The following is a 24,097-nucleotide window of genomic DNA, read 5'->3' on the forward strand; positions in this document are numbered from 1 at the left end:
CGAGGGCGTCACCATCGATCTGGGTTGGATGAGCAGCTCGTCGGCGAGGATGTCCTCTTGTACGCACTCAAGCACAGATCACCCCCTATCTCCCCCACCAGAAACAGCACATCCGAGATGGGTAGCAAGGAGGAGAACGGCTGGCCGACCGGCCAGAGATGCATCTACCCGTGGCTCCCGGCCGCGCTTGCAGGCGGTGGTGTAGACCCGGACGACGCGCGCGTTCGTGGAGGTGAGGGCGCTGGCCGGCCACAGCTGGTGCGCGTGCTGCAGGCGGACGGCCCTCGCCATGGGAGGAGGACCGGCACTCCGGCAGGATTCTCATCCGTGGGTGGGGTCTGGGGGATTGGGAGGGGAATGTGGAGGCAGCGTCGACCTGCGTTAGGTGCTGTGCGGGTGGGTTAGGGCTGGGACTGCGGGTTGAGGAGAAAAGAAATACGGGGTTCATTTTGCAAAATCTTCTCTCAGACATTTATTTCGGACCGGAGGGAGTAAGTGCTTATGAAATAAAACTGGCTTTATGCAAATGAACCTAGAGCTTAGATTTCCATGGATATAGTTGTTAGTGCTTACACTACTATTAGTTTCCGAGTACTTTAAAGTACTCGTGGCTTTGTCCCTGGCTATTCCAATGGCCAGACTACGAAGAGGAGCACTACTACCAGGAAGACGGACAGCAGGACGTCTACGATAACTAGGACTACTCCTGACGTTAAAAGTTGCCTGTGGAGCAGATGGATCTCACTACGTACTTCCGCTATTTTGTTATGTATTTGATCCTTAGATCAAGTGTTGTAATGAGACTGGATCATGTGATCCTTTTGATGTAAGACTATTATGGTGTTGTAATGAATGATGTGTTGTGATATGAACTTATTGTGTCTTCCAAAAACAATCTTCCTGGGATTGTGATGTATGGCATAATAGGCATCTGGACTTAAAAATCCGGGTGTTGACAATCATCACCTCCTACATGCCATAAGGACAAGCTAAGTTTCAATAGCATATCTTCATAGTTGTTTGCATGCATAAATCATATTAATGGTGTCCAAATTCTAATGAAAAAATATGCTCTCCTTATCAATTTAGACTGTTCACATGTATAGCATCTTTAGGATCACTCCATAACGCCCCGCAGCAACGCGCGGAGAATCAACTAGTATCTGGAAATAAATGATTTATTGTTCATGTAATAAACTATTATACATTTAATTTCTAAAAACCAATCACTTAGCATAGCTCAATGTATTAAAAGCTCCCTCCCGTGACGTTCCCCAGGGCGCCGCCGGGGGGCCACACCTGACCACCGCTCCCCCTCCCTCGAGCGGCCTCCCTCCCGCCGCTGCCACCGACGTCTGCTGCGTGGAGGCTATGATGAAGGTGCTGGGGTGGAGGAGCGGCGGCGATTTGTTGCGACGGCTGGGGAGGCTATGATGGCTTGGCCGTGGGCAGAGGTTGGCGCGGCGTCCCCGGCCTGGTGGCCGCGGTTGCTCGCCGAACGGTGATGGCTCGCCGCGGGTCTAGGCCCCCTCCTAGGCCCGCCGTCCTGTGGCGGCACAAAGGGGCGTAGGGCGGTGGGTCGGCTGGTGGAGGGATGCAGAGGCGACGCTACGGGTGGCGGCCCTCGGTGGTTGCTGCCGGCGGCGGCCACGAGGGCATGTAGAAGGCCGCTATTAGTTTTAGTTTAGGTTTCCATCTGGCCAAATTCAAATATATGTACGAATTCGGCGTATATATACGAACTCGCCTATATATATTAAATATCTTTCAATTTCGCTTATGTTTGAACGAGTTTCGTTTAGTTTTGTCTGAATTCGCCGTATTTTATCAAAAAAATTCATCCATTCTAGTCTCGCCGCTGGAAAAATGGGCCTTTCAGACCAAAAAAAAAATACATCCTTCCGGCGCTAAATAGCGCCAGATTTCGGCGTGGGAAGCCCCAACGGCTGGATATGCTCTCACTTACTTAACTTAACTGAAACTTCTCGTGCTCGTACGGGATAGTGATGTGCAAGCAAACCTGTCAAGAACGGCTCAATGCCCTCCTCCTCGTCGGCGGCCATGAACTCCTGGAACTCGGCCTCCCAGGTTTCAGTATCCTCATCCGCGAGCCTGCTGCGGCGCATTAACCTCTTCCCCGCCGACAGGACCTGGCCGGGACGACGCCTCTTGCCGTGGTCGCTCGGCATGACCTTCCCTCCGCACATCATGGGGTTTTGGCAGTGCAAGTGTTAACAACTAACAACTGAATCTCACCGTGTGTACATCCTTCGCTTGGCACATCGAACGGCCCTATATAGAGGTGAAATGGACTTTCGGGTGTGTGAGAATGCACGAGGAGATCCTAATAAACCTGGAAAGACGCCTATTTGACCAAATTGAGGCGTGGTTGCAACTTGCAACATCTTCACTGTCACTATTCAGTGAAGATGATATCTCCACATCCTACGTTCACAAAGTTGTTTGAGCAAAAACCGACCTTTTGTGCAGACTGTGTGAAAAAGACAAACTTTGGTCCTAAAATAGAATGTTTCTCGAGGTATTTATTCTGTCTTTTTTACACATGGCACAGAAAATATCGATTTTCAGCGAAACAATATGTGCACACATAGAACATGGAGATATATAAACAAGCACAAAAAAAAATCTTTTTCGACATTTTAAGAACTTATGCTTTTAGATAAAGGGAGCATATGCACCCAACATGAAAAGGGAATTTCCGTTGTCCATTGATTCAATGGATTTTAATACTCCCACATCCGGGTGAGTAGGAATTTTGGAGGACCAAAATCATTGACAAAGATTCTATATTTGTGTTTTTTTTTCGTAGGATTGTCAACATTTTAATAAGGATTCTTGCTTTATATTCCAAAAAAAAATTTCATTGTGAGACCTTTTCAAAAAATTCTATGTTTGTCTTGGGATAAGATCAAACAAACGGAAATCATGTACGATACGGATGACACAACAATGCAATCATGCATTTTTCTATTTATTCGTTTTGAGAACTATATATGAGTCGAAGAAGCCTTGACAGTACATGAAGGAAAGTTATTTCTTAGAGAAGAAATGAACTTGTCACCGTAACGATCAGGTGCAAGAAAGTTGTGCAGCTTACTAGTAGTACCTAGTGTGCAACTTGTCCGCAAAGCAGCACTCCTTGCATATTCTGCGCCTATCTTTTCTCTTTCGTTTTGGCATATACTATGCACCGAAATATGTAGTATTGAACACGATAACTCCAGAGTCCGCCCGAGCTGGATTGCTCCCTTTATCGCTACCGCATCGAGCCACCAGTTCTCTGAGCCCTTTTCGTATCTTCTTGTTGTATATTTCTGGTAATGGACTGGCAAAATACAAACACTGGCCCAGCCAACCACCCCATCCGTATGCAAACTAGCCTGAACATACCACAAGGGAAACAGTACTGTGGCAACTGCCAACGCGTGCGTTAAATGGATGGACCCAGCTGGTACAGGATGGCAGCCACTGATCAGAGAAATTACTTCAGCGATTCAAAAGATCTTCCTCTTCTTGCTAGAGATTGCTCCTGTTCCACTTCACTGGCTGGCTCCTCTACCTTCATTCCCACCTCACCTCAGGGCTGGTGCCCCTGTTGCCTTGCTATCTCGATGAAGAGATGATTTGAAAATTTTAAAATAACCTGACACTCGATTTATTGCTATTTGGTTCACCTAGCACAACCATGTGCAGTACTTCCATTCAGTTCAGCATTTCCGAAAAAGAAGAGTTGAAGTCATATACAATTCCAATCTTCATCGGAAGTACCTTATGTTAAAATTGTGTTAAGAAATAACCAAACAGTACATTAACTTCTATAAAGTACCCTACAATGTTAGGCATCTAAGAGACAAATGTAACACATTACACGTTTTTACAAGTCATCTCACGGCTAATTACATTTGTTTACATCACGCTACATCACAACAGATTTAATAAAACTTATGGTTACTCTACAAAGCTTAAAATAGCAATCTCCTAATGACACATGGAAATGCATCCGATTTGATCCACAAATGATCATGTAGAACAAACTCCCATGAACCAATGCGGTCCCTAATTAATCAAATTATTTTGGACACAAGTGTTCTTCCGGTGTCCTGCAAGGCCGCAGTTCGAACATCTAGCTTCTTTCCGCGGTTTCTGAGCACTCGGTGGCCTCAAAGGACACGTCGTGCTTTTGTGCCCTGGCTCTCTACAGATTGTGCAGAAACGAGTCCTCTTGGAAGTTGTCTCGGTGGTTTATCTCGGCTATGGGTCGGCCTCCCCCCGCTCCTGTTCTTCGATGGAGCTAACAGGGCTGCATCCAAACTGATAGTAGTGCAACCGTCACCTGTTTCAGTACTCTCAGCATTCTGTAATGCCGGTCCTACAACAGCAGTGCGTGCTTTTTTTGCGTTCATCCGCTCTTCAAGACCCAAACCATCTCCCACCGCTGCCAGCGCTATTAGCCTCGGCATTCCTTCCTTCAACATCTCTATCGCAGCCTGGTAAGTCTCCACATTTGTGTCCCCAAGACAAACCATCTCCATTGCATTAAGGTAAAGCTGAGAATGCCTATAACTAAATGATTTCACCAAGCCATTGTTCTTTTGATAGTGTTTTAGGTGCTCAGGCAATATATCTCTAGCATCCACGGTCCACCTCTTCAATATGTGCTTAGGCGGGATCTCCTTCATTCTTAAATGAACAAGAACCTATAGCAAAACAAGAATTTGGTTAAGCTTGGATCACTTGGCTGACATGTTTAACACACTTCTATAGAAATGAAGCATATGTTTATTACAAAAATAGCACACCTTAAGCACGTGAGAGCATAGCATGCCCATGTGCTCATACATGAAACATTCACACGAGTAGTACCCATCTGACATAGTCACTTCAAAATTCACCTTGCACCATTTCTCTCTTGTGTCGCTATCGACATGTCTGGCCACGAATTTCTCTCCGGTAACTATTTCATCAACATCATAGGACATGGCCGTGTACAAGAAATCTTGGAACTTCTCAAACATAGTGCGCGTATAAATCTTCGCTCCATGCTTCTCAATGGGCAGACCAGATTTAAACACCACACCACCCTGTAAAATCAAATGAATGGTAAGCTTTTTGTTCCTATCACCTTCACCCATATAGATCATTTAAACAAAACTACCAATATAAAATATTAGAGAATCTTGATCTATATATTGAAGGCTGGGTATTGAAGGGGAACAACGACGAGCATCCAACATTGGGATCTATATATACATCGGTGCAACGAACTTGTGCAATCACGTCTGCCAAGCTGTGTAGCCAAAGGATGAAAACTTAATCAGAAGCAAATTTCTGACTTAAAAAAGAGGGCGGAGAGAGATTCTGCTTTAGTGTAATACCTGGGATCTAGATCAGGGAATAACTATGTCCCCATTTTTTATACCCTAAGAGACACGTTCCCGGAAATGCTTCAAGCCTGTTGAGTGCACAAGGTGACTTGCACAAGCAGATAATACATGCTAACTACAACTAAATACTAGCTTGTGGGATAGTCTGCAAGTTTATACTGCAAAATGGCTACCCAAAGTGTAAAGATAGCCTGCAAGTTTTTCATGAAGTAAAAGCTGAACTACTGCATTTTTATTACCATAAACAAGTGACATTGTTCAGTGAGTGATATGTGAAATAAACACTAGACAAATGAGAAATCAACAAATTTCAGTCATAAAAAAATGGTCTGTGACAACAGGGGCCATGGGAAGAAAAGAAATCAAGAATTATACTAACTGTACCATTTTGGGGGTTCTACACTACAAGAACTAAACAAGCCAAGAAAATAATCCTGAGATGAAAAAGTTTAACTAGAGAGATGGAGACCCATTATGCAGGAGAGATGGAGATAGTACTTGATATAGTCGACGGGGGCAGTGGAGGGAGTCGGCGTTGTTGGCGGTGAGCTGGTGGTGACTCGAAACCATCGACGGCGAAGACGAATCGAACGCAGAGAAGAAGAGAGTAGGTGCGGCTTGAGTCCAGCGGAGGCAGGGAGGGGAAGCAGGCGGCGCGTCAATGGGAGCTGCGGCCGGGAGCGGCCGTGTACTGTAGCCCTAGCGGCGGCTACCAAGGAGAGCTGGCTACTGGTTCAGTCGAAGCTCATCCATGGCTAGCAAGGAAGATGTGGAATGAGGAGGGAGCTACGGGGGCAGCTGCAGATGGCCGGCGGCGGCAGCTACGGAGCTCGAGGCGGCAGCTCTTTTCTTCCCCTTTTCTCTTCAACGCAATGCTCCTGAGATTTTTCTGTTTCAGGATACTAATTCAGGATGTAAGTGGCAGCGGCGTTTCGCGATCCCACATACGACGCCCGCGAATTTTGGCCCAAATGGCGTAAGCGGCCCACCACGAAATTTATATGGCGTTGGTGGACAAAAACACAAGGCCCACGATTTCCAGCGGCTGTATCGTTCCACGATTCCATCCTCACGATTTCACGAAACTCCTCCAGTCCTCCTCCGCGCCGCCACTCGCCTCCTCCACCGCGTCTCCTCCGCGCCGCCCCCGACCACCTCCTCCGCGCCGCCCCCGACCACCTCCTCCGCGTCGACATGTCCTAGGTCCTCCGCGTCGACATGTCCTAGGTCCTCCGCGTCGACATGTCCTAGGTCCTCTCCAGCAGCAGATGGATCTGGCGGAGCCTACCTTCCCCGTGTCCTCCACTGCGACCGTGGCCGCTCCGGCACCAGCAGGGCCGCACAGCGGCGGGAGCAAGTCCGTGCTCGACGGTGAGGAACATCTCCTCTTCACTCTCTGGTTTCCCTCCCCTCCTCGTGTGGACTTGCCCTGCCAAGTTACTTGACTATGTAGGGAAACCCCAAACTGACACTAGTCTCTACTACTATAATGTGACAGTTTTGAATTTGGATTTACCAGCTTCTTCCTAGATTCCCGCCAAAACATCCCTGAAGCTATCACAACCGTTGATTTGCAGAACAAGCCTATCATCCGCCATTCATCAGTTATTGTGGGGCAGAATCCGACGGTGGACATGCGTTGGATTCGCTTCATCCTGGGCGCACCCAATCAGTGCAGTCTGAATGTTCTAGGACCTAGCTGAATTTTCTAGGGAACCGCACTCGATGCAGCCTTTCAACGTGGGACCAAGATCCAGTGAGTGGGCACACTGATGCGAGTGAAAAACTAATAAATCGCTGAGCGGCAGTCGGAAGTCGGAGTAGACGTGCATGTGTAATTTATTGCTGAATCCTACCACAACGACACGACCAGCAAGTGACATGAGTTAGCCAGCCAAGTTGTCTTCACGTGCAGTTTCATTAATATCTCTTCTCTTCGGACGATTAAATAAATCCTTCTTTTATAGAACGAAACTTACAAACTTTATAGGTTCTAACAAATAAGAGTTATGCATGGTTATATTAAAAAGTTAAATATATTTTTCTGAATTGTTTGACCGATGACTTGTTATGAGTGTGGATTTTTGGAGCTCGGGCGACAGGGAGCTTTTTGTTAATGAATAAAAAATGGTGTTTTGAAGTTTTAAAATTTTTGGAGCAAAAGATGTAGATGTAGGGGAAAAAAAGTAATCTAGAAATACAAAAAAAAAAAATCTCACATCAAAATACCCTGTATTTTGGGTTGTGAGAAAATGATAAAGTCTCAGATTTTAAGTAGTGAATAGTGCAAATTTTCAAACCTTTCAAATTTGTCAGATTTTTTTTCCTTAACCCACAATATAAGGTATTTCAGGTTGTGATGTTGTATGTTGGTAAAGTACAACATTATCCATGTATAGACTTTTTTAAGTTTTTGAAACTTTGAAATCAACGCTTTCATATTTAGAAAAAATACCGATCTCCATGACACCCAAACTCAATTTCTGCATTTCTTATCTATTATTTAGAACCCACCTACAGTAAGAAATCAAATTCGATAAGATGTTTTGTCAGTTAAAGAAATAATGTAAAACTTAATATTTTTTCCATATTTAATTTCAAACATATACATACTCATAATGAATGTTCCATTATTTCTTTTGTCACTTTATGTTCGATTATACCTATATTTCATATAAGTATATTAAAGGGATTAAAAAATTAGATCACCATTTGAGTTTTTTTTTCTAAATCTATACTCTTCTACTTATTTTCAGCAACGTGCAAAGCACGTGCTGCTTACTAGTACAACATAAATATAGTTGTTTGGTTCACGGCATGGCACAAAACCTTGCATAATCACCCAAGCTACCAGAACTGAACTTACTAGGCAAAAACTGCAGTGTTGTGGTTTTATTCACGGTTCAACATTCTTGATGCTATGCCCCGTTGTGGTTCAGAGATTACTTCTACAAGCCTACTTTATACAGTACTACTGTTTTTTAAAGTGTGTGTAAATAGTTGACTTCAGGTAACATAAACAAAGCATAGCTCTGTCCAGTAATTTAAGAGTACAGTACAATACTACAAGTTGCTAATAGCTCTGTTAGACAAACCAATTGTGGGTGAAAGATGCAGTGATGCTAGAAGTAAACAGATTAAATCTTCCAGACATTCAAAGGCAACGCCTGTTTCTCAATCTTGTCATTAGCCTTAACCACCTTCTGGTACTTCTCCAGAGAAACAAAGGTAATGAAATGTTAAACAAAGAGAACTGCAGTGTAATGTTGATCCTACTAGAGTCCAAAGTCTGTCGTTGAAATTCATGGGTGGTGAAAGTTTGCTTGTCTTGATCTGTTTGTTGTGTGCGTTCAATTCAGATTTTTTGACAGCCAGATGGTTTGTCCAGTGCGGCTGGTTTTCCAACAAAATAACAGTCCCACTATGGTCACAACTAGAGAATTATTACTTCTACTTTTGCAGTTTTAGTCTAGCTCAATTTAGTTTATTGAAAGTGCAACAAATGGCCAATAAAGTAAATATGTTCTCTAATTGAGTGAAATAGAAATGCTGGCTAATTTTCTAATTATATGTGTTCTTGACTATGTAGGGATGGCTGGCCCATCCATGAAGTCGGTTCACCTCGAAGAATTGGCTGGCTCATCCATGAAGCCGGTTCACCTCGAAGAAATGGCTGGCCCATCCATGAAGCCGGTTCACCTCGAAGAAATGGCTGGCCCATCCATGAAGCCGGTTCACCTCGAAGAATTGGATCCCGAGGGTGATGTTGACAAGCAGAGGCTAAAGTGGGAAACCATCAATGAGGAGCAGCAGGTGTGGGATGCCCTCGATGAGCAGCGGAAGTGAGTCCCTCATCTCTATCTTCTCGTTTCGTTGTTTATGTTTTATTCCCATAAATTTTGATTTACACTTATTTGAGTGCAGATTGAGCAAGAAAGAGGAGAGGAAGCAGAGACAAGAGGAGAGGAAGCAGAGACAAGAAGAGAGGAGGCAGAAGCAAGAAGAGAGGAGGCTAAAGCAAGAGTACAACAAAAAGATTAAATTGGAGGTGGCTGCAAGGAGGAAAGAGCTACAAGATAGGAAGAAGAAGCAAGCGATTGAGCTAAATGATAGGAGGAAGGATATGAAGAAGAAGTCGAAGATGGTGAGAGCAGAAGTGAGTATTTGATTGACGATCCATTTCAATTCCTCTTTTGTTTTACATATGTGTGGTGCCATGTGAATTATGGCCTCTCTATCTGGATGGATCACTGATCCATGTGAATTCCTTTGTTTTCTTTTCTAGGGAGGAGGTTCTCCTTGCGGAGTGACCAGGTCTCCTGGAGTGAATATGCTGAGGTCTCGTCTTGGAGTTCTTGCAAACGTGGCAGCTTCGAAAAGAGGGAGGTCGCTGTCGGATATGGATGGGAGTCCCCCTTCACAGAAAAATGCCAAGTCTACACCGAGGTCGCCATCTACGCTGAGGTCGCCATCTATGCCGAGGTCACCATCTTCATTGACAGCAGTGAAAAGTGCAATTGATAATATAAGAGAAAGTGTGAAATATGTGAAGAGCTCTCAGACTCGATTGGATAACTTCAATGAAGTAGTTGCACGAGTTGGTATTTCTTGTGCACTCCCTTCTGTTGATGTGCAAACACGCTGGAATTCCACATACCTAATGCTTCAGTCAGCATTCCCATTTCGAAAAGCCTTTCATACTTTGGGGAAAGAAGACAGAAACTACAAAATAATCTTGCTGATTGGGATAAGCATTTGAGCAATAAGCAACGACAGCCTACCAATGAACTTGAAACATATTTGAAAGATGATATCTTCCCTCGCAGAGATGATTTTAATATCCTTGAATGGTGGGCGCTTCACTCTTCAAAATACCTTACTTTCTCGAATAGCTCGGGATATTCTTGCTGTGCCTGCTTCCGTGGTACCCTCTGAATCAGCTTTTAGTACTGGACAACGAGTTGTAAGCGACTACAGAAGTAGATTGAAGAGTACAACTGTTGAAGCCCTAATATGTCTTCAGGATTGGCTAAAACATGTTCAGTCACTTGCTCATGTTGTGGATGATGATGATCTGTGAGGTGGTATGATCTACGAGGAGGTACAACGCTGGATTCTTTCGTAGTCTCTGTACTGTAATATTCTTACTTTTTATGCAGCTGTTTTTGCCATGTTTTCATTCAGAGATAGAAGGTGTAGTTGATCTGTTCTCTGCTGCTCAGTTTATCTTTATTTGATCTAAGTTATCAAACCTGCCCTGTTTCTTTTGGTCAGGCCTTGTAGAGCTATAAATATGTCCTGTTTCTTTTGGCCACGCAAATGTTTGTTTTGGTCAGGCATTAATGTGTTTTCTTCTTATATGATCATTTCTTGCTTTCTAGCTTTAGAATAAGGCCTTTGTACTGCATGTTTTTACCTGTGCTTCATTGTATTGTTGCTCATCTAGATTTTGGGTATTATGCATTGCCAGTGCTCCTGCTTTGCAGATTCACATATGCATACTGATTTGGGTTGGCTATATTTTAACAGTTTTCATTGCCTGGTTTCGCTTTGATTGAGTTTGTTTTAGGTATAACTGCAAGTATGCACAATGGTAAGAAGTAAAGCTATTTATCTATCTGCAATGTGATTGACTGTTTAGGTCTAATATAATTAGCCATTCATATTATTTTGGGTTCCCTTTTATTCTTATATACTATACAGTCTATCTGATTTACACACAGAGAAGTTATATTTAGCATGACTCAAAATTTCAGGTGCATTTCCCTTTATTTTAATAAGATGTTTAGAAGGCTCCTGTTCATCTGCTGATGCTGCTCCCTGGTTCCACTTGAAGATGTAGATTCATGTCAAGTTGATCTCAGCTGCTAAAAGGGTGGTATATTCATGAACCGTGGTGATCTCTGTGTTTCATTCATGCCAGATTGATGCATCTTTTGGGAATTATGGCATATCCTAATTTTCTATTGCTGTTACTTCACACTTGAAGAAGAACTCTGAAATGCTCACACTTTGTTGTTTCTAGAGGTTATCTCTACTGGATGCTCTTTTTTGTTTTGGCTGCAGCAATGCCATGTATCGATATGCCTGCCTCGCAGATTGTGCTTAAGTTGTTGGACAAGATTATGTGTACCTGTTCTATTTTTTCTTTCTAAAGAAGGGTCCAAAACAATCTGTCGTATCTTTTATCAGTTCATACCGTTGATGTGTATGTCAGTTGAATGCTTTGGTCATGACCTTGTATCAGTATGCAGGCCTCAATTCTAATTTGGAAGATTTGTGTTATTTAATATTATTCTCTGTTATTTATGCCTGTCCAACGAAAAAATAATCCTTAGAAAAAAATATGTGCACGAGAAAACTTATATTAGTGATACAGAGTTGTAGAAATGGCTACTGTTATGTGCTACACGAGATGCACTGTAGAAATAGGCTGGCATCAAAGTGGAGCGCGAGCCGCCAGCGCCTGAAACGGAAGCGTGGAGTGGCTATCGCGGCGCCGCAAAGCCGCGCAAAGCCGCCAGAAATGGTAAATGGCTGCCACAAATACGGCTAATCACTTATGTGGCTGAAGCGGCACTCCATTTGTGTCCAGCGGTTCAACCATTTACATCCTGAATACTAATACTAGGCTTCTGAGATGGAATTGGTTTTCAAACTTCGTACAGGATAGGTGCTTAATTAATGTTAACACACTAGTGGCCCGTTCCTAAACAAAATCGGTCCATGATGTGCTATTAAGTGCGGATTTGAACCCGCCGGTACAGGTCTGAACTTAATTCTGCTACCGCTAGCCAACGAACTTCATTAAATTTTGTACGATTCCTCTCATGTATTGCAATCTTTACACGATATAACCTGGTAGATGAATCACGTCATTAATTGCACTAGGATTCATCGTAGCCACTCGAACAACTCCACGATTACGGGTGTGAACCAGCCCGGGAGTGATTCGTCCGCTCTCGTATTGAACATATATATCTTCAGGAGTCCAGCGACAAAATTTGTGGTGGATAACCCTCCGAGTAGAGGAAATAGCAGATCACACCAATTGTTGGGGCTGCTTTTGCAGAGAACCACAACAATGATATTTCTTTGCACCAAACACCAATGTTTGGGGTAACGATTTGCACAAAACACAAATACTTCAATTAGGAGCCTTAACGGGGAATTAACCACATTAGGCCCACTTTCATAATCAAGGCGGCATGCAACATGGATTTCACAAGCTCTTTGCCGGACATAGATGAACAGAATAGTTCAATCATGGTCAGCAGCAGCACCACAGCTCCGGGACGGCAAGCGTCCGCAGGGAGGGGCACGCCGGCGGAGAAGGGACCTCTCCCTCATCGGCCCGCTCCGAACCTCTCCCATGGACATCCTTTTGGGTGGCGATGTTGTTTCAGGAAATCCGGTGCTAAGAGCATCTCCACCGACGCCCCCATAGCGGCCCCGATAGCGATTTGGGGGCCGAAAGCGAAAATGGGCTCACACCGGCGCGCCCCAAATAGCGCCGACGCTTTTCTGAGCCCAATAGAAGCACCGGCAATCCCGTGCCGGCCCCTTGGCCAAGGGCGCGAATCGGGCGCGTCGGCGCCTCGCTAGACGATTTGTTTTTGGCGTGGGAGCCGCTTGTCAGTGACGCCAGGGCACCGCGCGGGATATTTTACTGACACGACGTCGGGCTGGAAACTCTCCTGCCACAACGCCGCGCAGGAAATTCTCCCGCCACGACGCCGCGCGGGAGGTTTCCCACCGCGCCGCTGGTCTATATTATCCCTCCTCCCCCGCTTCATTGGTGCAAAAATCTAAACCCTAGAAAATACCACAATGGTCGATTCGTGGGAGGAGGCGGCGCTAGAGGCGGCCGTAGAAGTCGTGGAGGAGGACCCGCAGCTCGCAGAGTACAAGGCGTGGGAGGAGGCAGCGCTACTGGCGACCGTAGATGCGTTTGTCGCAGACGAGCGGCGCCGGGAGGAGGTGCAGCTGCAGCGGGAGTGCCGGTTGGAGGTGCGCCAACAGAAGGAGTGGGAGGAGCTTGCGCTGCGACGGTTGACGCGGAAGGAGCAGCAGCGTCAGGATGAAGTCTACGAGCGGCGGCGTTTGGCAGAGATGCAACTCTGAATGTCATCGCCTTGCCGATCTCCTCCGCAGCTTCCGCCAGCTCGTTCGATTCCTGTTCCTCGCCATCCGCCAGTGCTCATGTATCCTCCACCGCCTCCCCGAGCACCCGCGCACCCCCGGCCATCCCCGCCGCATCCCATGCGCTCCGCTGATGTTTCCCTCGTCTAGACGACGTCCCTGCACTTCCTCTGATAGTGCTAACCCCCCCTCCCCGTCGATGTCGTGCTTTGTACTGCCGTCCGCCACCGCTAGCGTGCATCACCAACTCATTGGCATCCGTTCAGTCTATTCGCAATCAGCGTCGCCTCGATCTACCCGAGCCCCGTCGCATCGTCAACCACCACAAACCCTACATCGTCACACGCCACGCTTGACCTTTGCTGGGGTGGGGGTAAAATGGCAAGCGTGGGCCCAATTAGCTAATGGCTATCAAGGATGTTAATGGTGATTTATGTGTTCTGTGCAACGTTTACAACAAATACTGGTGTTTGGTGCAAAAATTTCTAGTGGTTGTGGTTTTGTGCAAAAGAAGCCCCAACAAGTGGTGCTATGTGCTAAAACCTCCTCCGAGTATGATGTGTTGCTTAATTTAGTCCCAACTTCTTGCTTGGCCAGAGGTAACAACATGCAACAAGTGGATAAGGCACATCGAGCACGGTAGGGCACCAAGGGGGCAATTCAGCCACTGGAGATAGGATTGATTCAAGGACTTGACTACGCGGCGGCGCCGCATATTTTCGCATCCGTGCGACGCCCCGCTGGCGAATCTCTGTTCGAGCCTGTTTCACGTGGAGCAGTCCAATTCTACATCCCGAGCGCACTCTTTCGAGTTAAAAGTCCAGGTTGGCTCTGATAGACAGTATGGTGTTCAACAAAGAGCCAAAACCATTTTTTCCCTTTGCGACAGCATCTGAAATTCTGAATGCATCGACATGTTAAAAGAGAAGACTCGTGAGCATTGGCGTTTTCACTTCCTTTGCATTCTTCTTAAGACACCATCAACGTTTTTATTGCCTCCTAATTGTTGACACTTCACATAAAAAGTAATACACTTGCTAATTGCCGGATTAAGTATAAATGACTGCCACATAAATTTTACTTGGTTGCCATATTTTTACCAAACGTGTAGTCAGCAGAAGAGAAAAACACCAGACCCCAACTAATATCATTTGAACATGGCAATTACTCCCAATTAATCAGGAAATTAGGACCTAATTACTCTAGGAATTTAGTAATATGGAAACTAGGATCAACTAATATGGCAATTAGCACTAAATTAATCTGGTAACGACAGCGACCCATCCCTGTGTGCTTCCCGGCGGCGACGAGAGAAGCTGCCTTCGCTCGCGCTTTGCTCCCTGCGCTCTTCGGCGCGCCTCGCCGCTTGTTGACGGAAGTCTCCCTGCTGCGTGCTCACCATCGGTGGCCTCCTCCGTGCTGGACGGCTGGATGGTGGCAGCCACCCTCCCGGAGCATGCCCGACGGTGTTGGCTCCGCTTCGGTCGGTCGTCGACGGCAACCTCCCCTGCTGCGTGTTCAGCGTCTGTGGCCTCCTCCGGTCTGTGCTTGACGGCGGCGGCCTGCCTCCGCTGGTGCATGGCCGGCGCAGCCTCCCCTGCGGCTGCGTGCTCGCTTGGAGGCGCCCTCACACTGCCGGAGCATGCCCGGCGGCGTCCTCCCCCGCAGCTGCGTGCTCGTTTGGAGGCAGCCTAACGATGTGTGCTTCACGGAGGCGGCCTCCCCTGCGGCCTCGTGCTTGACGGAGGCAGGCTCCCGATGCGTGCGCGGCGACGGCAGCGACCTCCGGCACGGCGGGGAGCTCCTCAAAATTTCCGCTCCGTGGAGTAGTATTCTGGAGATAGATAAACTTGTGGTTGAGAGAGACGACGAGGGGATAAGCCGCATCGCTATTAAAGGGACTGTGCGACTTTTTTTCCGCCGCATAGGATAGCACGCAGTGCGGCGCTTTTCTGTAGCTTTTCCCTTGATTCAAAGATGGCCGGAGCCATTGAACCAACGCTGGCAGCAGAAACGAAAATTTATGTTCAAGTGGTACAAGTTGGTACCATGTAAGTAGTACGACGTATGGACTGCTTCCTGTATACGTCCCGTCCGGAATTCAATGATCATTACTCCCGCCTACAACCTGTGTACCCAACATCTTGATATTGTCAACACTACTCGTCAATATATTTTTCAATTGCTTTGGATGTACGTGGTGGCTACTTGTCAATGATTCTACTTTTGTACATAAAAACCAAGTATAATTTATACATCAGAATACTATCAACCAGATCGGCTGAGGTCGTGGATCTCTTCTATTGACGAAAACATCACACACAACTCGCTATTGATGGATCAACATCTCCATTGAAAGAATAGTTCTTCTTTGTGAGACACACATACCAAACATGAGTCTCAACTCTGCTCGGATGAAGGTACAACTCGTTACGGTAGCCACTCAACTTATGGTTGGTTCTTGGCACAAATTATTTCTGCCAAAGCAGGCAGGTGGAGCTATGTTGAGTCACTCGCAGAAGAAACAAAAATGTATCCAATTAATTATCGAAACCAGGCAAAACCTACTGCTTGGCCACCCGAAAAAAAAAACCCCGTGCCGTAGGCGTCCCCATGCTACCAGTACTGTGATAGCAGTGTCGTTGTTGGTACACGCACGTACTAGTATTTCACAGGTGGGCGTTATTTAGCCACGACACAAATATTCTGTACTAGCACGGCACAAAGGTAGTTGTTTGCGAAGGCCATTAATTAAGCGTCTCTGCACCCTAATCTGGCAATTTTAATATATGACAACATGTAAAGCTACACATGTAGATTAAAGGAACACATACATTATAGTTTGCCACACATACAATATCCCTCAAGTTGGTTCATCATCTAGAAATTATATACATCACACACTCTCACACATCCACGGAAAATAAACATTTACACAACCACAAATCGATGCATAGGAAGAGGATTATGAAGTCCTTTCTTCGTACTAGACCGGTTGATCTGACGGTCTCTTTCTCTATGGTTATCCAACAAGTAATATTCTTCCGCCTCCTCTCTCTCTCTAGTCTCAAAACCCTTGTAGATATTTTTATTGTAATCGCTCATTTATTCATGCACTCATTCCAATTGTTCTAGACTACTGGAACCCTTTCCTATGGCCACAACATACCACTTCACAATAAGAAACATGAAAAGATACAATAAACATCATAGTTAATTAGGCATGCATGATACATATAGACGAAAAATCACAAGTTCATCATACCAAATTATAAAGAAAGTACATATGACAAAAGAAAGCTAGCAAGTTTGGAATAACGTTTACACATGCGACACGATAATAAGTCTGAAATCTTGATGGGGCTTTGGTTTTGGTTCAACTCCAAAGTAAACAAGGGGGCGAATGCCATGTAACGTGTCAAAAGATCGGAGGTCACCGAGGTCACCCTGTGTCTTTAAGCGCTTATATACCTCCTCAGCACTATTGTAGCCGCCATTGTACTTCCCCTCGGTTAAAAATACATCCATGTTGACGATGTTCGCAACAGTCAGCTGAAGGAAGGAACAATTAATGTGTACAATACATGAAAAGTATGAGGAAAATATTTTTAGAACCAACAAGTGGCGCATGGCAAGCCACGCTTCCAAAACTAGTATGTACATAGTCTTCAATCTATGTAAAGCACCCTTAACTTAGAGCATCTCCAGGAGATCCAATATAATGCTAAACCAAAGAACAGGTTTGAGGCACACCCAGAAAACCATTTCGCTGTTTGGAATTTCACCTTCCACAATAGAAATGGAAAACTTGTAATGTAAGTGTTAAAAATGTTGTTCACCCAAGATTTGCAATACAGTACACCTTACAATCATAGTTCAATTTCATACATAGCTTCAAGCGTACTCGACTACTCCAACCTTAACCCTAACCCTCACTAATCCTTCTCGATGTACCCGAGATGCTCAACGATTATGGAGCACTACACTATATATGTTCCACTACACTATGTTCCTCGTCTCAGTAGTGGGTTCTCCGTTTTCATCAAGTGCTAGTATTTTTAATCCTCTGGAAAACAGAGGTCGACTTATTATTAGGAGTACAAAAGGATGTAGAACAACATCTAAATTGTCAAGCCTGAAGGCATATATTGGTGTCATAACATTCTTTGTTTGTTTTGATAGACAATGTACTTTGTAGATACCTGTATAATACGTATCCATGTAATCTCTGTATTTGTACGATCTACCCATATATATATGAGAGAGGCCGGCCCTATTGGGTGCTGTGCAATACCCTACCAAACCCTACTTTAACATGGTATCAGAGCGGAGGAATTGATCCGCCGCCGCCGTACGCTTCCGCCTACAACTCGAGATCGATCTCGATCGTTTTTCTGCGTCGTCGCCTGTAGCGCCGCCGCCTACTCCTCTTCACACCTGTGATGGCCCCCAACACCACCGGGTCTCTCTCCACGACCGCGTCCTCCTTCCTCTCCAGCGGATCGGGCTCCGGTTCCGCCGGGCTGTCCAGCAGCGGGAAGGCGACCATGGCGTCGCGGATACCTACCACGCCCATCGTCATCAACAACGCCATCACCATCCGGCTCACTGCCGAGAATTACCTCTACTGGCGCACTCAGATCGTTCCGATCCTTTGGAGCAATCTCATCTACGGGTTCGTCGACGGCACGCTTCCCTTCCCCGACGCCGAGATCGCCAATACCGTGGCCAAGGAGCCGGCCACCGTCCCCAACCCTCTATATGGTGCCTGGCATCAGCAAGACCAGGCGATCCTGTCCGCCATCGTCTCCTCCCTTACCGAAGGAGTGATTGGGATGGTCATGCTTGCCGCTACGTCACAAGAGGCCTGGGAGACACTCGAGGTGAGCTATGCCACGCAATCTACCTCGCGTGTCATGCATCTCCGCACTGCCCTCTCCAAGTGCAAGAAGTTGGACAAGTCTCGCCAATGCCTACTTCTCTGAGGTCAAGGCACTCGCCGATACTATGGCCTCCGTTGGACAGCCCCTCCGACCTGAAGAGTTCAACTCCTACCTCCTTGGCGGGCTTGACAGCGACTACGATGCGTTGGCTGATCGCATTGGTGCTCGTCCGATCAATGATCCCATGCCAATGCGTGATGTTTATGCCCAGATGTTGAATGCCGAGCAGCGTGCTGAGAATCGGCGTGCCGAGCTTCGTGTCGACGTCCACCACGCGGCCAACTACTCGTCGCGCCGTGGTCCCGGAGGAAGTCGCGCTGCTCCGCCCCGCCGGCCGCACCGGTCCCCCGCCTCCTGTCCGTCCACAGGCGCTTACCCCTGCCCCTGCGAATGGCAACATGCCTCAATGCCAGATATGTGGGAAGCTGGGTCATGTTGCCTCCTGCTGCTTCAAACGGTTCCAGGCCAATTTTCTGGGTATTGGCAACGATGGCCGCAACATGGACCGGCAAATCTCCGTCTTCAAGCCGCCAACCGGTGGTGCCTACACTGCTGCCACCAACAATGGCGCTACGTCCTCCTACCCGATTGATCCCAGCTGGTATGCCGACACCGGCGCGACGGATCACATCACCAACGACCTCAACAAGCTTACTATGAGGGAACAAGTACCATGGCAAGGACAATGTCCAAACCGCCAATGGCTCGGGTATGCGCATTACACATATTGGTCAGTCTATCATTCATACACCATCCAACTCTTTACATCTCTCAAACATTCTTCATGTTCCGTCGCTACAAAGAATCTCTTATCTCGTCAAAAAATTTGCCTATGACAATAATGTTTACTTTGAGTTTCACCCATGGTATTTTCTTGTTAAGGATCGGGCTACGAGGGAGGTTCCGCTTAGAGGAGGGCTTCGTGGAGGTCTCTATAATCTCAACTTCGAGTCCGTGAAACAAGTGTTCAGCAGTGTCGAGGTGTCACGAGATCGGTGGCATTCGCGTTTAGGTCATCCAGCCACTCCTATTGTTCAAGCATGTCTTACATCGTCATGAGCTTCCATCGTCGTCGATCAATAAAAATGTAGTGTGTGATGCCTGTCAACAGGGCAAGAGTCATCAATTACCATTCCTCGTATCGAGTCGTGTTGCTACCGCACCTCTTGAGATTATTTATTCGGATGTTTGGGGTCCCGCCCAAACTTCGTTAGTGGACACAAGTATTATGTCGGCTTTATTGATGCTTATAGTCGCTTTACATGGTTTTATCTTCTTAAGCATAAATCTGATGTGTTTCACATTTTCCTTCAATTCCAACAACACGTTGAGCGCTTGTTAAGTAGAAAAATTATCCATGTTCGAGTGATCGGGAGGTGAGTACCTTAAGCTCAACAAATTCTTTTCCGACATTGGTGTTTCTCATCGTGTCTCATGTCCTCATACTAGCCAACAAAATGGTACCGCTGAACGAAAACATCGTCATATTGTTGAGACTCGGCTTAACCTTGTTAGCACATGCCTCAGCTCCTTTTCGTTTTTGGAGTGATGCATTCTCCACAAGCATGCTTTCTCATCAATCGTCTACCTACACGCGTCATTAGCATGCGGACTCCACTTGAACGCCTTCTAGGTGAAACCCCGACTACACCTTTCTCAAGGTTTTTGGGTGCGCATGTTGGCCCCATCTTCGTCCCTACAATAATCGGAAACTTGAGTTTCGATCCAAACAGTGCGTGTTTCTTGGTTATAGCTCCATGCACAAAGGTTACAAATGCTTACATATTCCTACCAATCGAGTCTACATCTCTCGTGATGTCGTGTTTGATGAAACGGTCTTTCCCTTCTCTCAACTTTCCTCTACACATACTGCACCGACATCATCCACTATTCCCTTACATTCTGACCAATTTGTTGATGCTGCATACTCCCCTACACTGTTTGCTAACCATGGTGCGAGGACATGGCCGAGGCGCTCGACTTGAGCTACTCGACGATCACGTCGATCATGCACCTGATGGTGCACTGCTGCATGGCGCGGCTGACCCCCATGCAGCCGGGTCCCTCGACGTTGGCCCGTCTTCGCCAACCCGTGCCGCCAGTTGCTCCTTGCCCAGTGCGGCCGACTGCAGCCCGTCTACGCCGTCGCCTGGAGCGGCTGCTCGCTCCGTGTCGCCCACCCCTACTGGGCCATCTGCTTCGGCCTCCCCATCTACTGCGTCATCGACCACCGATGCCTCTTCGACGCCTGTCGATCCTCGCGAGCCAGCTCCTGCTGCTCCTCGTCTTGGTCCCACTACCAGGCTTCAACGCGGTGTTCGTCAGCCCAAACAACGCACCGATGGGACGATTGCCTGGGCAGCTACTCGCACTGATGATCCATCTCTACCGCATACGTAACCCACGGACTATCGAGCCGCTCTTTCCTCTCCACATTGGCGCACCGCAATGGAGACTGAATTTACCGCTCTTCGAACAATCGTACTCGGCGTCTTGTTCCTCCTCGTTCTGGTGTCAATATTATTGACTGCAAGTGGGTGTTCAAGATTAAAAAGAAGGCCGATGGTTCCATTGAGAGATACAAGGCACGTCTTGTTGCTAAGGGGTTCAAACAACGGTATGGATTGGACTATGAGGATACTTTCAGTCCCGTTGTCAAACCTGCTACTATTCGCTTATTACTGTCTATGGCTCTCTCTCATGGCTGGCACCTTCGTCAACTGGATATACAAAATGCTTTTCTCCACGGTGTTCTTGAGGAGGAAGTGTTTATGCGTCAGCCTCCTGGATTTGAGGATCCTACATACTCCAGTCACCTATGCCGACTTCATAAGGCCCTCTACGGGTTGAAACAAGCTCCCCGTGCCTGGCACACTAGATTGAGTTCTGTTCTTGGTGACATTGGCTTTACACCATCCACTGCTGATACGTCGCTGTTCATTCTGCGCCGCCGGGGTACTACCATTTATCTCGCTTGTTTATGTGGATGATATTATTGTGGTCGGTTCTTCCTCCACAGCTACTGATCATCTGGTTCGTCAGCTTGGTACTATTTTTGCTCTCAAAGATCTTGGTCCTCTCCATTACTTCCTTGGTGTTGAAGTTCATACTTTGGGGCGTGATCTTTTGCTGAATCAACGCAAGTAGGCCTCTGACCTCTTACAGCGTGCTGGGATGACTAAGTGTGCTCCAGTCTCTACTCCTATGGCATCCTCTGATCGACTTTCTGCTACTGATGGTACACTACTATCTCCTGAGGATTCCACCAAATATCGCAAGTATCGTTGGAGGACTACGATATCTCACTATGACACGGCCTGACTTGTCCTTTGTGGTGAACAAGGTGTGTCAGTACTTACATGCTCCTCGTTGTTCCCATTGGTCGGCAGTGAAGCGCATACTCCGTTATGTCAAAGCTACTTTGACTACTGGTCTACTTCTTCGCCCACCATCCGGTGATCCGGGCCTTCGTCCGCTTTCCGATGCTGACTCGGGCGAGCAGTCCTGATGACAGAAGAACTACGGGGGTATGCCATCTTCTATGGTGGTAATCTGGTTGCTCGGAGTGCTAGGAAACAGGCCACGGCTTCTCGATCTAGCACAGTAGTCCGAATACAAAGCTCTTGCTAATGCTACTGCTGAATTAATATGGATACATGCCTTACTTGGTGAACTTGGAGTCTCTCAACGTCACCCACCTATACTATGGTGTGACAATATTGGAGCAACGTTTCTTTCAGCTAACCCGGTGTTTCATGCTCGCACAAAACATATAGAGGTGGATTTCCACTTTGTCAGAGAAAGGGTAGCTAAGAAGTTGCTTCAGATACGCTTCATCTCCTCCAAGGATCAGCTAGCTGATATCTTCACCAAGCCTCTCCCGCTACCGCTGTTTACTTCTTGTAAGCGCAATCTCAACATTCATGGGAAGGTTGAGATTGAGGGAGGGTGATAGACAATGTACTTTGTAGATACCTGTATAATACGTATCCATGTAATCTCTGTATTTGTACGATCTACCCATATATATATGAGAGAGGCCGGCCCTATTGGGTGCTGTGCAATACCCTACCAAACCCTACTTTAACATGTTTCACATCCATCTAGGATCTTGAGTTCTTGGCTGGTTCAACCGCACACAATACTTTGCAGGCACACACATCAAACATTCTCCAAAAAGAATGGGATCAAAATTCGAAAGTAAAGCACAAAGTGGCACAAGTTGCTGAATTCTACGGTACACACACTGAAAGCGCAGAGTTTCTGAACCGTACAATTCGTCGGATTTGAACACAGATCGATCTGTGGAATTATACAAGCATCAAACCAAGCTGTTCCCCTGTTAACACAAACAAAAACGAATAAGAAAGCAGCAACAAACGTTGTCTGTATGTAATTGCAACGTATGCTACTAGAATCCGCTTACCAGGTCCCGTTATTTCATGAATTATTAGCTTGAGAAACGGACGCTCCACAAGTCGATGGTGCCTGCCATGTCGGAGCCGGCGAGGAGGCTCTCCATCACGTCGTCCGAGCAGCACTCCAACAGTATGCGCGCCGGGGCGTTGCTGCAGACCTCGGACGACGACGACGTCGAGGCACTCTCCGGCGCACGGGCTACGTTGTCCCTGCCGCAGACGGCTCTGCAAGGAGACATCCCAGGAAGTTGACTGCGCGGCGCCGGTGCCGGCGCCGCCGTGCCAGCAGGGAAGTTGGTCCTGGCCTTCGTGCCGTGGATGCGCAGCGCCTCGGCGTCGTAGGCGCGCGCAGCGTCCGCGGCGGTGTCGAAGGTGCCGATCCAGACGCGGACGCCCTTGGTGGGGTCACGGATCTCCGCCGACCACCTCCCCCATGCTCGCTGCCGGATGCCGCGGTACGGGTGGCTAGGACTCACCCTACGCCGCTTTGGCTTCGCAATGACCGGCGAACGGTGCTCCGGCTTGCAGGACTCCGCCGGGACACCTGCATACGCACATCATAAACTGAGCTGAAAATTCTCGTGCTCGTGCGGGAGAGTCGCAGCAGCAGTGCTGTACAAGCAGACCTGGCAAGAACGGCTCAATGTCCTCCTCGTCGTCGGCGGCGGCCATGAACTCCTGGAACTCGGCCTCCCAGGCTTCAAAATCCTCATCCGCGAGCCTGCTGCCGCGCATTTTCCTCTTCCCCGGAGACGGGGCTTGGCCGGGGCGACCATGGCCGTTTGGGATGACCTCCGCTCCGCACATCACGGTGTCTTGGCTATCAGGTGGTGAGGATTACTTTGCTGTTTCAGGTCGCAGCTTCTGATTGTGTTAACAAGTGATGAATCTGTCCAGGCAAAGAGTGACTGTGTGTCCGTGTATTCTTTGTTGAGCACATCGGCGGGCTCTCTCTATAAAGAGCTGAAATGTGCTACCGGCCGGTGTCCGTGTGTACTTGAAAGAGGCATCAAGTTGACCCTGTTGGCGCGTGGTTGCAACATCAGCATTCTTATTAGTATTCAGCAAAGAGAATAGGGCATCTCTTGATTCAAGATATTTGCATTAGAATTTTGCAGGACTGAAATCCTTGGAAAATTTTATACTATTTCGGTTTGTTTGGTTCATAAGATCAAAAAATCTGAACAGC

At 47.1% G+C, this 24,097-nt stretch overlaps 3 protein-coding genes across 4 annotated transcripts; 1 reads left to right on the plus strand and 2 right to left on the minus strand.

Moving 5' to 3' along the window:
- Positions 1-1,152: 1,152 nt before the first annotated feature.
- Positions 1,153-5,975, minus strand: LOC124656638 (protein FAR1-RELATED SEQUENCE 3-like). Its single transcript, XM_047195347.1, has 5 exons — positions 5,904-5,975; positions 4,821-5,102; positions 4,355-4,718; positions 2,021-2,197; positions 1,153-1,163 (listed from the first exon to the last, which is right to left on the minus strand). The coding sequence occupies exons 1-5, from the start codon at positions 5,973-5,975 to the stop codon at positions 1,153-1,155; spliced, it is 906 nt and encodes a 301-aa protein (XP_047051303.1).
- Positions 5,976-6,619: 644 nt separating this feature from the next.
- On the plus strand, positions 6,620-10,485 carry LOC124656639 (stress response protein NST1-like). Its single transcript, XM_047195348.1, has 5 exons — positions 6,620-6,776; positions 8,995-9,247; positions 9,330-9,561; positions 9,691-10,006; positions 10,346-10,485. Exons 1-5 carry the CDS (start codon positions 6,674-6,676, stop codon positions 10,483-10,485), a joined length of 1,044 nt encoding a protein of 347 aa, XP_047051304.1. The 5' UTR covers positions 6,620-6,673.
- A 12,096-nt stretch (positions 10,486-22,581) lies between these two features.
- On the minus strand, positions 22,582-23,821 carry LOC124651290 (ethylene-responsive transcription factor 1-like). 2 transcript variants are annotated; one of them, XM_047190393.1, is made up of 3 exons: positions 23,535-23,821; positions 22,917-23,452; positions 22,582-22,829 (listed from the first exon to the last, which is right to left on the minus strand). In XM_047190393.1, exons 1-2 carry the CDS (start codon positions 23,713-23,715, stop codon positions 22,941-22,943), a joined length of 693 nt encoding a protein of 230 aa, XP_047046349.1. In that variant the 5' UTR covers positions 23,716-23,821; the 3' UTR covers positions 22,582-22,829; positions 22,917-22,940. The 2 variants fall into 2 exon arrangements, with proteins under 2 accessions (XP_047046349.1, XP_047046348.1); XM_047190392.1 differs by having other exon boundaries at positions 22,582-23,452.
- Between the last annotated feature and the right edge of the window lie 276 nt (positions 23,822-24,097).

Source organism: Lolium rigidum, chromosome 5 (genome assembly GCF_022539505.1).
Source record: "Lolium rigidum isolate FL_2022 chromosome 5, APGP_CSIRO_Lrig_0.1, whole genome shotgun sequence".
NCBI classification, from domain to species: Eukaryota; Viridiplantae; Streptophyta; class Magnoliopsida; order Poales; family Poaceae; genus Lolium; species Lolium rigidum.